The sequence below is a fragment of the Anastrepha ludens genome, chromosome X (assembly GCF_028408465.1).
Source record: "Anastrepha ludens isolate Willacy chromosome X, idAnaLude1.1, whole genome shotgun sequence".
Lineage (NCBI taxonomy): Eukaryota > Metazoa > Arthropoda > Insecta > Diptera > Tephritidae > Anastrepha > Anastrepha ludens.
Genome location: NC_071503.1, coordinates 51,748,019 through 51,763,455, shown reverse-complemented (window position 1 = coordinate 51,763,455; position 15,437 = coordinate 51,748,019). Strand labels below are relative to the sequence as shown.

The 15,437-nt window shown below is 36.4% G+C and overlaps 1 protein-coding gene across 1 annotated transcript; it reads left to right on the top strand.

Annotated features, from left to right (window-relative positions):
- The first annotated feature begins 5,096 nt into the window (after positions 1–5,096).
- LOC128869612 (uncharacterized) lies at positions 5,097–6,118 on the top strand. The gene is made up of 3 exons (XM_054112183.1): positions 5,097–5,399; positions 5,453–5,530; positions 5,589–6,118. Exons 1-3 carry the CDS (start codon positions 5,219–5,221, stop codon positions 6,008–6,010), a joined length of 681 nt encoding a protein of 226 aa, XP_053968158.1. The 5' UTR covers positions 5,097–5,218; the 3' UTR covers positions 6,011–6,118.
- The last annotated feature ends 9,319 nt before the right edge of the window (positions 6,119–15,437 follow it).

Below are 15,437 nucleotides of genomic sequence, written 5' to 3'. Positions count from 1 at the left end.
TCTCCTTTTCGTTTTCTATCATAGTTGGATTTGTACGCTTCTTGCGCTTTAAATATTTGTTTTCTGGCTTCCTGACGGATTTGGTTTCGCTCATTTTGTGCGACTACCAGCAGTTCTTCTTGGAGTACTTTTAGCAGCCCTATATTGGCTTTGTTTCGCATCTTTACACCGAACATCTCTTCAAACGGTGTAGACTTTGTAGAAGAGTGAACGTGAGAATTGATTGCGCGTTACACTTGTGACGTATATTTTTACCATTTATCCGGCTTTTTTGCTGACATCTTTGCTAGAATAGAAATAATTACGCGGTTCACTCTCTCGATCTGACCCTTTCCTCTTGAGACGCCGGTTGTTACCTCAACATGGTCGATTTTATTTTTTTCGCAAAATTCTTTAAACAGTTTCGACGTGTACGCTGTGCCTTGGTCGCTTATTATACGCAGCGGACTGCCGAATATTGTCACCCATGACTCCAGGTGCCTTACAACTTCCTGTGCATCTGTGCTCTTGGTAGGGTATATTCACGTATACTTGGAGAAACCATCGACGACAGCGAAAATATACTTATTATATAACACTTTGGTGTTGTATCCAGAGTACCCAAATGGTCGACATGGAGGGTAGAAAGGGGACTGTCCCCTTTGTCAATACAATGTAGATAATCTTCTTTCTTACCCAGCTTATGATTGTGCATAATGCATTCCACACAATTTTGAATTACCTGCTGAACTTTCTTTTCAAGATGTGGAATATAGTAACTCTGTCGTATAGCATGCATTGTCTTTTGGCCACCCATGTGCCCAAATCTATGCGTCTCTTTAATTATTTCGTTCTCCATGCTCTTTGGTATAGCCAATACATCCTGCCCATCGACTTGCTTATAAACTAATTGGTTTTTCAATTTAAAGTCTTCATATGGTTTTTCTTTAAGAATCTCTGCTACAGCTGTCAAATGTGAGTCCTGCTTCTGAGCTCTTGCGATCTGGGCTTGAACTTCTGAGGTCACTGTCATCACGGGAAATCGACTTAAGATATCCACATGCTTCATTCTGTTGCCAGATCGGTGCTCTATATTGTATGCAAAATCTTGCAGGTACATCAACCATTGAACCACTTCACGTGGTATATCTTTTTCGCATTTGTCTGCTTGAAAGCCGCGCAATCTGTGACTAGTGTAAACTGTATACCCATCAGGTAGTGACGCAACTTTTTTGTGGCTAAGTATGCTGCTTTTACCTCAAGAAAATAGCTTTGTAATTTTTCTTCTTGGGGAGAAGTCTTTTTACTCCAGTAGAAAACCGGATGCCATTCTCCTTTCTGGAGCTGTTTCAGCGTTGCCCCGAACCCATGTTTCGACGCATCGACGTGTAGCTGTGTCTCAGCGTTCTGCTAATATATTTGCAGTATAGCTTCTGCAACGAGTGCCGACTTCAAATCATCAATTGCCTTTATTTCTTCTTCTTTTATCTGAAATACTTCATTTTTTCTTAACAGTTGTGTCAAGGGCCTAGCTATACCAGCATAATTACGGATAAACTTTTGAAAATATCCGGTTAAACCCAAACCAGCCTGTATGCCTCGAATGTTTTTTGGTATCGGAAAGTTTTTGACAGCTTTGACTTTGCTTTTCCCCGGCCAGATACGCCCATTCTCAACTTCGTGTCCCAAAAACGCGACTCTCTTTTTCAAAAATTGGCATTTCCACCGCTTAATTTCCAAACCATACTGCTGGGCTTGGTTCAATACCATTTGCATATTGTCTACGCATTGTTCTTCCGTACCCCCAAAAATAATAACATCATCAACATAAATTATAATTATAATAATATTGTTGCTTTTCGGGACAATATTTAATTTAATGTGACTGTTTGATTGAATAAAACTCGGCTTATAATAGTTATCAATCAACTGTTTGACTGCTTCTTTGTACTTAGGTTCTACATCTACCTCATTGCTGCTATGAACAACATTTAAAACATTGTAGCTAGTTTCTCCTGCATTTGTGTCATCTTCCGATCGTGAGATATTATACCCCTTGGCATTTAATATTACCAAAAACTTTTTCAAAAAATCCTACCGTACAATTGGGTCTACATTTATTTTGCTATCTTTTACAACCAAAAACGTGTGTTGTGTACTCAACTCGTCAACAACAACTTGTGTTGTAAATTCTCCTAACACACCGGCGGCGACGTTGCCTAAGCCATACAGTCTAGCAAAACTTTTTCTCAGTTCACAATTGCTACATATTTGGTCATATACACTCTTACGCATTAGCGAAACGTCCGCTCAAGTGTCCACCAAACAAGACACATTGTTGTTATTGATTTTCAGCTGTTTCATGCGTTTTTCGTCGAATACTACGTTTACAACGTTTTGCTTCGTGGTGGTGCACTGCTTAGCCATATGGCCAGCGCCATTACATTTAAAGCATTTCGTGTCTTCTTTGCACTCAGCCCTCTTGTGCTGTGTCGACCCGCAATTAAAACAATGTTGATTTTTACGCTCGCCGTCATTGCTACTTTTATCTACTTCTTTACGACTGCTTCCTATCTGCCGACGTTTATTTGCTTCGCTGTGTTTTGCCAAAGGCTCCACCAACTCATATGTTTTGATCAACTCTTTGTAGGATCGAGCACTATATAATGGATACTTTTGTTCGTTGCGCAACTCAACACCATCAGCTATGTACGTTATAGTTCATTGCTCATCAACCTTACCTAGTGCTGCTATTTTCCGCATTTGTAACACGTATTCATGGAAGTTTTCTGTTGCTTGCTTTCGACGTTGCCTTAATAGCTTATGTACCTCTGCGCTACTTAGTGGTTTGTCGAATTCCTCTATCAACGCTTCACACAACGAGCTATAGTTGGAGACTGTAATTGTTTCCAACAACAAAGCTGCAGTGCCCTTCATTTTATTTCGCGCATTGACATACTTCTGTTTCGCTGTCAACTCATAAGCCTCAGCATTCTCGTCAAAATTAGATATCCATTGCCAAATTGGAATAGATACCCCGTCAAAATTAGGCACGACTTTTGCGAATGCATCAATAGTGACATTACCATTACTGGCATCGTTCTGGTTCATTTTCTCGACAAATGTTTTAAAGAAAATTTCAATTTTATCATCCATTTTGGGTAACACGTGACTTTTCTCGCTGATCTACTGCTGTTCGTGCGTAGTAACTGCGCTGTTCGTTGCTTCGCCTTCTATGTCTGCTTCGACTGCGTTTTGTTCAGCTGGATGTTCTGCCTTTACGTTTTCTTTTGTGTTTGTTTCAATGCCGGTCTGCTTGATTTTTTCGCCCTCACTGTCGCCCGTTGTACCACTTCCAATGACTATTTTTTTTATTCTGATGTCGTTTGTGTTTGTTTCTGCTGCTTATTGGAAGTTTTTGCTGTGTTCTGCGTCTCCTGCTTAACGGATTTCTGATTTCTTTGCCCGAGCGTAGCATTCCGAGTTGGAATGCAAAAAATGTTATGCGCTCGGTTGAGCTCCCATGTAAGCTTGAATAGGCTTTATTTATTATTAAATAGTAATTAAATACATTAAGAAAATTGATTACCAAATTAAATGAAATGAAGTTAGCAAGATTACTGCAACAGTCTCCGACTATCACCCAACGCGAACGGTTGTGATTTATCTGAGTGCGCATATATATTCAGTGAATAACTATCAAAGACTACAAACTGGTAAAACCCACAAAAAAGTTATTGAAGGTGATAAAACATCTCTCACTGCTTAAGCCAAAGGTGTAAAAACTCTGCTGGAAAGAAATAGGGTAACTGCGGGTATTGTGGTATAGGCGGGTAATGTGGTATAGCAGCTTTATTCGAAAACTAAAGTCGTGGAAATAACGGGACCAAGTTAGATATTTCGGCATTCTCAGAATCTTAAGAACGCGTGATTTGATTTGTGTTTTGCAAGGCATACAATGAGTCAGTTGTAAAAAAATCGCGTGGTCGTGTGGTTGACATTTTTTTGTGCTCAGTGGAAAATTTCTGGCAAATTAAAATCCTGTGCTTTAAACTGCATTTATCCATCGGGAAGTAATAAGTGAGTTTAATACTAGTGAAGCATATAAGCAATATTTTTGTATATTTGGTCGATATTTAATTATTCAAAATTAATTTGTTCAAACTCTAATGCGGCTATTGTGGGATAGGTAAAGGCGGCTAAAGTGGTATAGTGTACCATATTACCCTCTCGATCAAAAAAATGCCGAAGAAAGGTGAAATACCAAAATGGAAAGCAGAGGATATGAAAAAAGCTATCCAAGCAGTTAGAAAAGGTGAAATGGGTATTCTCTTGGCTTCCAAGACATTTAGTGTCCCCCATACCACTCTGCAGCGCATGGCAAGAAGCGAGAAATCCATCGAGGAGCTGTTGACAACTAAACTTGGCCGGGCTCCGATTTTAACAGCGGAAATTGAGAATGACTTAGTTAAATATTTACTAGAAATGGAGTCAAGGTACTGGGGACTAACACGCGCAGACGTGCGGTCATTGTGTTATCAAATTGCCACAAAAAACAACATTCCCAATAAGTTCTCCGTTATTAAAGAGTGCACTGGCAAGGATTGGCTAAAAGGCTTCTGTAACCGACACCGAAATGTTCTGAGTTTTCGAAAGCCAACTGGAACAAGCGTCGACCGTGCACGTGGTTTTTCTCGAGAAAATGTTGATATATTTTTCAAATTGCTGGAAGAAGAAAACGCAAAACATAATTTTCCGCCTTCTCGTATCTGGAACGTTGACGAAACCGGAATATCAGTAGTTCCTTCGCAACAGGCACAAATAATCGCTCGGAAAGGAAAAAAACAGATTGGAACAATGACTTCAGCTGAGCGAGGATCGCTTGTTACAGTCATCACTTGCATGAGCGCAGGAGGTGGTTTCGTACCACCATTTTTCATCCTTCCACGAAAAAACCATAACCCTCTTCAAATGAAAGACGCTCCCCCTGGCTCAAGCTCGGCGTGCCATGGTTCAGGCATTTTTTAAGCGTAACGAAACCATCTCCGTCAGAACCTCTGCTTCTTATATTAGATGGGCATTATAGCCACACACGCAATATAGAAGTTATTGATCTAGCTCGCGAACACAATGTGACTATACTTTCTTTGTGCCCCATTCAACACACAAACTTCAACCGTTGGATCAGGCTTTTATAGGACCTTTTAAGAAGTACTATAATGACGAAATAAGACGATTTATGCGTGAACAGGGCAGAAAAGTTACACATTTTGATATCGCAGGACTATTTACTAAGGCTTATTTGAGGGTTCAAACTGGACAAATTGCAATAAATGGTTTTAAAGCCACGGGAATTTATCCGTTTGATAAACATATTTTCACAGATGCAGATTTTATAGCTGGGAACTCATCATCATCAGGTACAATTCAGTTTTAAATATAAAAAATCTTGCTAGATATATTGTCTTCTCAGAGGATCCAGTTGAAACTATAAATTCAACGACAGAAGAAACCCCAAGCGCATCAGCCATGGAAATTGAGCCTGAAATTCGTAAGTTTCGAAATAAAATCTATGGAAATTTTAGGAACGCTATTTAATTTGTTTATAGAAGCAAGCACAAGCCGAAGACTCGTTACTCCCTGGGAAATATCTCCACCACCAAAGCTACGAGATCCACCACCTAATCGGAAAGGCCGGAAAACAAAGGCAACTGTTTTAACAACTTCGCCTTATAAGTGTAATTTGTTACAGAGCATTGAAAGCATTAACATTAATCCATCCCCAAAACCCTCTAATAAAAAAAATATTTCTACCAAATCGTTTGTTGACTCGCATTCAAGTGACAGTGAAGAGGAGTTTCCAGATGTTCCACCAACAAAAGAATCGTCTTGCAACTACTGTGGCAAAATTTATGGGCAGGATATAATAATGAAGCCTTGGACCTCTTGTCTGCAATGCGAACAAATTTGGGCCCACGAAAAGTGTATTCCCAATCGAAGTGCTATTTTTCTTTGCGATTCTTGTAAGTAATATTGTAAGTAATACTCTTACAAGTGCTATGAATTTTATTGTTGCGTTTTTTGTCAATTGAAGCTTAAAATATTTTTGTTCAATATGTTTTAATTCAGTTCATATTCCTTTTTTAAATGGTTCGCAATACAATTTTAGTTATCAATCAAAAGTAACTGACTTATTATTAAAAGCATCATATGCGGGTAATGTGGTATACTATACCACATTACCAGAACAAGGTATACCACATTACCCGCCAATTTCTTCAAGGGCTTGTTTCCGTCTTTTGCAGTACTTTCTTAAATATTTCTGAAACTCGCGGCTCTAAGGCTTTTGAAGCTAGGTTTATTTGAACTTAATAACGGTAGCATATTATTGATAAATTTTCATTCAAATCAAATAAAATTTAACGATTTTATAGACGAAAATAAAATGGGTATACCACAATACCCGCAGTTACTCTATTACGAAAGGTCGAAGCGATCATCAGCCATTTTTACTTAGTGTTTCACAAGTTATAGTCCATGCTGCTTGTTATAAATATTAGTCAGATAAAAGAACAAATAAAGTGATACAACGTAGAAGTAGTAGTGGCAGTTCTTTTAACACGTTATCAACTTCATCCTCTGTATCTGAAGTCTATACACCTATTTTTGATTTTTGAAATCTTTGCTTCATTTGCACTGATGCCATATCTAAGGACCGGAACATCCGCGAAAAACGTAGGAATCGCATATCAGCCATATCTAAGCCGACTTTCAAAACGTCTCTTAATAATTTGCTTTCACAACGTACCGATCTCACTTCTATTGATATATTGAATCGTATCAAAGACATTCCAGATTTGGTTGCTATTGGTGCAAAGTACCATACGAATTGCAGCAAACGTTTGAGGAGGGTCAGGTTGCACGATGAAAGAAAAGTCAGTAATCAAGGCGATAAAATTGGCATCGCAATGGAGTATATTTATTCATATTTACGTAGTAATGCTGACGAATGCCAGTTTAAATTATCCGAATTAATGAAAAAAATTGAAACAGTTTATATTATATGGTGACGATATTTCAATTTGGAATTTATCAACGCGAGAAACAATCATATGTTTCCGCAATACTGGCTACGAAACTTTATCAAAGTAATGGTATCTGGAAATTCTTCACTGTTTTGTGAAGATATTGTATATTAAATTTTAAAAAACACTAAGGGAAGCGCGAAATTAATTGCCTGTGATACTCGAATTGAAAGAAGAACACCGCACATGTCCGATTACAATTCCAAAAGTGACTTTATTTTCCATGTTCTGTCCTTATATTAGGCCTAAAACTAAGATACAAGAAATAGCGGAAATGGAAGAACAGTATGTGGAGAGTTAGAGAGAGTTTGCAGTTAAGTAAATAGAAATAGGAAGAACGGAAAGTATAGCTGTAGAAATAGAGTCAATGCTCGGAAGTTAATAGAAACAGGTAAAGAAATAGCGACAGCGAGAAACAGTAAAGTATACTATATACTTATAAATAAAAAATATAAAATAACTTAATATTAAGCTTGAATACATTTTCATTACTTAAATTCAATATTATATTAATTTATTCTATTCGAATTTACATTACATTATTCTATTAGAATAGTGTGCCAGAATCTGGCTTAACAGTATCTAAACAAAAATTCCAACATTTCTGAAGAAAGATTGCGGGTAGTTTGGTGTGATATTCGTATACGCTTATGCGCTTCGCTAATGTAGTGGTTGCTCCGCTTAGCAGCTCAAAATCATTAGACTAAATAAAGATAGCGGGAAAAACTTATTGGCAAAAATGTTCACAAAAGAATAAGAATAAAAAAGCTTTCATGTACTCGTATATATTCCATAAAATCAATTAAAAAAAAGTTATTACGCTTGAGAACAATTCATCCCTTAATTTTTCACGTAATTTTGCTTATAACTTTTTTATTAATAATTTTACAATAAAAGGTTTTGAATGGAAGTTATAGATAATATTATTATCTACAAAAAAAGTATAAAAATTTTCGTTACTCTCGGAATTCACGAGATAAATGCAAAAAACCAATTGCACCCTTATTTCTGAGATGGCGGCGCGGAACACAACCCCCGACCCCGAAAACTCAAGTTTATGTTCACAGTCATGGGTTTTACATAATAAAACCGTAAACTCGCATAGTCCTAAAATTGCTTACTTAAATCTTCTTTTTACTGGACTATATGTATGTTTAGGCATGAAGTGAGTGCGCTGTGTTTATGTTGTGTTCTAGAGCTTTTTAGAATGCGTGGTGGCAAAGTTGCGTTGTCGCGTTGCGCTTGCTGCTGCTTTTGCACCTAAGAAACTATTTTCTTTTTGTAAATTCAGTATTCAGAATGTCGACTGGTGGAAGACAAAAGTACATGGAAACAAGAAGGGAGCGCTCTGCTCGCGCATATATGCATGTATGTATGAACGTGCATGATGTAGTTACATATGAATACAATTATTTTGTAGGAAGTTTAGAAGGCAAGTAGGTAAGTTTGTATGCATGCATGCATATAGGACTTAAAGTGGGTATATATACATACACACCTACATAGACTTCAGTTCAGAATTATTTTTGCACTTGTTAGGAAGAAACTCGTTCACTAGTGCGTATGTGTATTTGACTTCTTGTAGGAATGTGATGTGTTGTGACATGTGAATAATAAGTCAAGGTTATTTGGGCATACATGCATATGAACATATGAAAGGAAGATGATATCTTGCACTTGTGCATTATTGTTTTTCATATACAAATGTACATATATACATATATATGTAATTTTCCGGCGAATACATAAACTATAAATTGACATGGAATATAAAATATGTGTTGTATTATCTTAAACCATTATTTTATTTGTGAATGCAAATACCTCCTATTGACATGTACGTATTGCATATTATATTGTCATATACCATCATTAATGTATATAAAATGAGGTTAAATTTCAAAGGCCGATGTTGAATGTGAACCACGCCTTAACGTCAACGACCCCGTTGGACTTCTTTCTTTGGGGTTATTTGAAAGAAAAGGTGTACGTTGATAATCCAGCAACAATTCAAGAGCTAAAGGATGAGATAATTCGGCACATTAAGGGCATAGAACCTTAATTATGCCTCAGCGTCATCGAAAATTTGAACCATCGTAATTGAGCTATACCAATATTATCATAATAAAGAGAAATGATAATAATTTCCTACAAAATTGTATTTTATTCAAAATCAACACCGGGCGTTAAAACTTAACCACCCGCGAGCATATGTACATATGTATGTAGAGATCGCAAAACCTTGGTTCACAACGCAGTCGCAGAAGCAAACGCACCGCGCCTTTATCCCTTCCAAATGCATGACTTGACATCAATTCTCGGCGCCAATTTTTTTTAATTTATTCTTTTTTTAATGTAATCGAAAAAAATTTTGTGTAATAAATTTTACGTATTCACTTATTATTTCAAAAATAAGAAAATAGTAAAAATTTAATTGGTTTAATGTCGAGGAGAGAGATGTGTTGTGTGTTGAGGTGAAATATGTGTGCTGTTTTCATATTTTGTGGGCAAAACTCAGTGTAGTGTCTATAAAGTCGGTGTTCTAAAATCCCTTACTACAAACCTTTCAAATCTCAATTGTAGTAAAAATAGTTAACAGTAACCTTTGCGCCTTCTCATCTCATTAACATTCTCTGGTGAGACTTCTCTATACATTAACGTTCTCTGTTAAAAGCTACGTAGAAAAGTGTGCCAACATTAAGAAGAACTGTCTCTTATGCTTTCTACTGATCAAGAAAGACAACCCAGTGGACAAACACAAGCATAAACGCGTCAATTTTAAACTAGGCATTTCATCTGACAACATTGATAAGCTACTACCTCGTCCTACTACGTTAGGATAAGGCCGTTCCGGTTTGACCAATTTGACGTTTAAGGACTAAATCTTAAAATATAGTGCATCAGTTTTGTACTGAATAGGCTTATGACATTATTGTTATTGTTGAGACGTGATTGACCTCGAACTTTTACGATTATGAGTTCTTTGACTCAAGTCAGTTATTTTGGAGTTATATAAGGCGCATGTGGACAATATCACAGCTCTAGTTGTATATAATTTAAATGTTGATAATCTTTACGTATTAGGTGATCTTAATTTACGCAATATAATGTGGCGTAAAAATTCCGCAAACGCGGGTCTCACCTAAGAATGTCACTACGAATTTAGAATCTTACTTTGTAGATAGTCTCCTAAGCATAAATCTTACTCAAATTAACCGAATTTTTAATAAGTTAAAAAACTCTAGATCTAGTCTTTGTAAGTGATAATATTAATTATTGTATATTAAAGTGTATTTTTTTCAATATCGGATACTTGTATTCATCATGTCCCTTTAGATATTAAGCTAAATTTTTATAAGTTTTTTCCTTTATCGTGTATTGATGAAACCATTTTTAATTATGCATCCTGTGATTATCTCAACTTAAATAGTTCATTTTTAGAATTTAAATGGGATGAATTATTGTCCGACTTGAGCATTTACAGTTATTTTTCTTATTTTAAATCAATAATGCATGAATTTTGCATTAATAATATTCCTTTAATAAAGAAGCGCTGTCACCTTGGCATAATAAACAAATCAAGAAAATAAAAAGTCTTAAAAATAAATACCTCAAGAAACTTACAGCCTCAAGTAATCAGTTATTTTTTGCAAGCATACAAGCATTTTCAGATGAAATTTAAGTCCTTGGATGATCTTCTTTTCAAAAATTATATACCTAATACTGAACGGAACAGCAAAGCTAATTAAAAGTCATTTTGGAATTTTGTAAAATCTTAAAAGTCGAGTTCGAGTTTACCTGCTTCGATGATGTCGGATAATAAATTAGCAAGTACACCTACTGAAGTAGTTAACTTATTTGCAGACTTTTTTATGCTCAATTATGTTTCAGTAGATGAGGTATCCCCTGTCTCTTCAACCGAGATATCCTCATCTCCAAATTTTGGCAATCTGCACGTCTCATCTGATGACATTTAAAAGGGGATGCTTTCTCTCAAACCGTCGTCACATACAGATGCTCATGGTCTTTCAGCTATTTTGCTTAAGAATTTGCCAGCGTTAGCAATTCCTCTAAAAAATTATTTTTATTAAATCTTTATCTACTGGCACTTTCTTAAATGATTGAAAGCTTACAATCATTACACCTTTTTTTAAAAGTGGAAGCAAAAATGATGCTCGTAGTTATAGGCCGATTTCCAAGCTATCAATCATCTCTAAACTGTTTGAATCCATTGTAAAGGACAACATTTTTTTTGCGGTTAAGACTTTAATTAACCCAAACCAACATGGTTTTGTAACTGGCCGTTCTACAGCTACTAATCTTGCTTTTTTAGCGAATTTTGTATTTCATCTTTTTCTAAAGGGCTTCAAGTTGACTTCTACTGACTTCTCTAAGGCATTTAACAAAGTGTCACCATATTTCACAGAACGTCAATTATTGTCTGATACGTTAAAGCTTGATTATACTATTACTATTTTCACAGAACGTCAATTATTGTCTGATATGGCTAAACTATTTTGTCCACTAAGGTTTTTAGCTCCCATTCTCATCCGAGGCAAGATCCTTATGCAGAAGCATTGACTCACCGGACTAGAATGTGACGAACCTCTACCTCACGATTTCAACGCAGCCTGGGTCTCTTTCCGCAATGAACTTAAGTTGGTGACGCTGATGCAGATGGTGGTGGTTTGCTTAAAAGTCGCTTCTCACGCATCGAATAATACTCACTTAGTAATATCCAAAGAGAGTTGCGTCCTTGAAGAAGGTTACAATACCATGACTCGAGTTGTGTGCAGCTAACACAGCATTGTGTAATAAGGTATGGACTACGTTAATCTTACAACAACATATCGACCTATTGTTGGTCTGATTCGACTACAAAACTTATGGTGGATGCGTTCCGATCCTGGGATGCTAAAGGAGCTTGTCTCTAATCGCGTAAACGTATGTATGAACGTCAGTTAACCCTACTGTCTGCGTTTCACGAGGGGTGACCACGCAACAACTCATAAGCCACTAACTATGGTGGCGTGAACTAGAATCACTGTTACTTTTCGAAGCATACTGGCCGCACTCAGCTCTTAACAAATCAGACGCTATTATAGAATGCATTTCGAATGCATTTGTATCGATAGACAAGCTATGGTCTGTTGTCGCCGATGTTCGTTGGTTGTGAATCAGGACCAATATGCTTATGGCCGGAGCGAAAATCTGCGTTAAAGTTTTGGGTTCGGTCAAAACATTGTTTTCGAAAAAGATTTATTAGCTATTATGAAGTACAGCATTGTCAACAAAACAGTACTCTCTGGAAGCTACACGCTATACTCGATGCCGAGATTATTTTACGAGTCGGTGGACACCTGGTAAATGAAAACATTCCATTTTCCGAACAGTGTCCTGCTTTTCTTCCTAAGGAGAACCATCTCTAAAGAGAAACATTTATTATTTTGAGCACCAGACAGGCACATCTACGTACAGTACATGGTGATACGCAAGCTACATTTCACTACATATATTCGTCGACAATTTTAGATAATTAATGGCTGCACCTCAGTAAAAGGAACGAATAAGTATTGCATGCAATGTTTTTGACATGCATGTATCCCTCAGAATCAAATCATGGTCGACATACCTACAAGACGCTGCACTGCCTCATCTCCATTCATGCGCACTGGCGTAGGACCCACAAAACCTTTGAACGTAAAAACAACAAAAGGTCGAGGTCACAGCACTTAAAAAAGATATGTAGCACTTTTTGTTTGTTTTTCTACACGAGCAATCTATCTGGAACTAGTTAGTTATATGACTGCTGATACTTTTCTTGCACTGATGAATCGATTTGTGTCTCTACGAAGACTATGTTCCGATATCTACAACGACCAAGGGACCACGTTTATTGCAGAGAATGCTTTGATGCAGCAGGAGGTGCGGTATTTCAAAATGCAGTTGCAAACGGTTCAAAAGTCGGCATAAATTTGCATTTTATACCCCCTGGTGCACCAAACTTTAGTGGTTTATGGGATTCAAGAGAATGAAAAATTACTTGAGGCGTGTAATTAATCTCACTCCGTAAACCTCCCAACAATTTTACACTTTCAGGTTGGACGGGCATTAACGACGATCCCTTAACAGAACCTTCTTGATGAAAGGCTCGGACTTTTAAAAAAGGTAAGTACTAAGGTAGATCCGAAAAAAATTAGAGTAAAATTACAGGGTTGAAATTTGCTGATTATTTTTCGCGATTTCGACTACCGATAACATCAGCGCTGCAAATAAACAAACAAAAGGAGAAGAAGAGAGTTGCTTATTTCTGAATATTCAGTGATTTGCTAGGTAATATTTTGATTTTTTAAATTAAACTAGTGTTGTTTGTTAAATTGTCAAAGCACGAATTATAACAGTAGCTCCGACGTTCTTTTGGTCTTTTTGTGATGTTTCTAATAGCTGTCACTCCGCTACAAGCAAACCTCCGAATGTACTGTTGTAAGTGATCAAGAGTGGGCAAGCTGTTAATGTTTTTGTACCAGTATTATTCAGGTTCTATTCGAGGCGTTCTTTTTGTAGAAGAGTTTTTAATATGATTTTTTATATTGTTCTCAAAAATATTAATACGTCCAGGCACCCATCTCAAAACAGTTTAAGAAAGGAGAGTGAGTGGACATGCTCTTTGAACTTTTCAAAGATTGATGAACAACTTTTTGAAATATTTATCTAATAAAATATGCGTTGTTTATTTTGATCGTATCTTAATTTTTTCAACAAGTTTTCGAGAGCATATAAATTATATTGAACTTTATATATATATACAATATAATTGGCGCGTACACCGTTTTTGGGTGTTTGGCCGAGCTCCTCCTCCTATTTGTGGTGTGCGACTTGATGTTGTTCCACAAATGGAGGGACCTACAGTTTCAAGCCGACTCCGAACGGCAGATATTTTTATGAGGAGCTTTTTCATGGCAGAAATACACTCGGAGGTTTGCCATTGCCTGCCGAGGGGCGACCGCTATTAGAAAAATGTTTTTATTAATTTGGTTTCACCGAGATTGGAACCAACGTTCTATGTATCTGTGAATTCCGAATGGTAATCACGCACCAATCCATTCGGCAACCACCAACCCAATGGGCAAAGAAAATCAAGTTGCAGACTTTTTTAATGCTGATAAAAATAAACATTATTAGGTGAACTCTATAGACTCTGTAGATTCTCCATATTATAGACATAACTGCTCATGCTGATACCATTTATTCCCAAATTGACGATGTTTATAACCTTATTCCCATTTTGGATACTGTAGTCAATAGATTGAATATACAAATTATTTTAATAGACAGTAAATTAAAAGATGTGGACGTAAAGTACTAAAATAAAAAATTCTTTTTACTTAGAAAATAATGTAGAAGTAATTTTAAAAACATATATTATTAGAGGTAAAGTAGGTAAACACATACATATATACGGTGCTGGAATATATTCAGTGTACAATTTTGCACAAAAAAAAAAGGGAATTATATATAGGAATTAGTATCTGACTGAAACTCCAACGGGCATAAAGCAAATTGTTCAATTTATATGGATATTTACATCAATTCAAAGTAAATTTTTTTTAACATTTCTGTTAACTGTTCGTTCTCTCGCTCAACCAGAGTGAAAAATCGTGCAAAATAAGAGAAGTAAAAATAAAAAAGCTGAGCGTAACGTTATTATAGGCCTGAATAGTGACAAATATTTAAATGTATTTGCTTCAATATCACTGAGGAAGATATATTGTCTTTCGTCTCTAAATATGCCAGAATTGATAAGGATAATTTATCCTGTTTTAAGCTCTTTAGGAAAGGAGCTGACATATCGTTACTTAAGAAGGTGAATTTCAAATTGGGTGTTAACGTTTCTATGTACGGCAAGATCTGAAATCCTACGCTTTGGCCTGCAAATTTGGAACTTCGACCGTTTACATTCTTTGAAAAAAAATCAAACTTAGCCAGCTCCAGAAAATCTAAGTTAACTTAAAAAAATCTGATGATTTACTTCGAAAATATGGGTGGTGTACTTACCAAGTCGGACGAACTATTTTTTGATCCTAAATTATTTAACCTATTCCGCAAAGATGGTGATGTTAACAGAACAGGTTTTTCTCGTGGCGGAGAATTCTTATTGCAGTTCGGAGTTATCTTAGTGCTTTCCTCGTTTCGTTAAGCAATGCTGATCTAATCTTAGATCAATTACACGGTGTGACAAAAAAAGAAAAAAATTAAATATACCTTTATGGAGACCTAGCACAACTTGTGGGCATAGAAAAACTAAAAAAAATGGTATAGCAGAAATTTCCAATACACCCCCAAAATCTCATTTTATGGCCATAAAACCGTTTT

Coding starts and splice junctions, on each gene's coding strand:
- LOC128869612 (XM_054112183.1), top strand. CDS start 5,219: ATGCGTGAACAGGGCAGAAAAGTTACACATTTTGATATCGCAGGACTA. Junction 5,400..5,452: donor TGGGAACTCATCATCATCAG/GTACAATTCAGT, acceptor TTGTCTTCTCAG/AGGATCCAGTTGAAACTATA. Junction 5,531..5,588: donor GGAAATTGAGCCTGAAATTC/GTAAGTTTCGAA, acceptor ATTTGTTTATAG/AAGCAAGCACAAGCCGAAGA.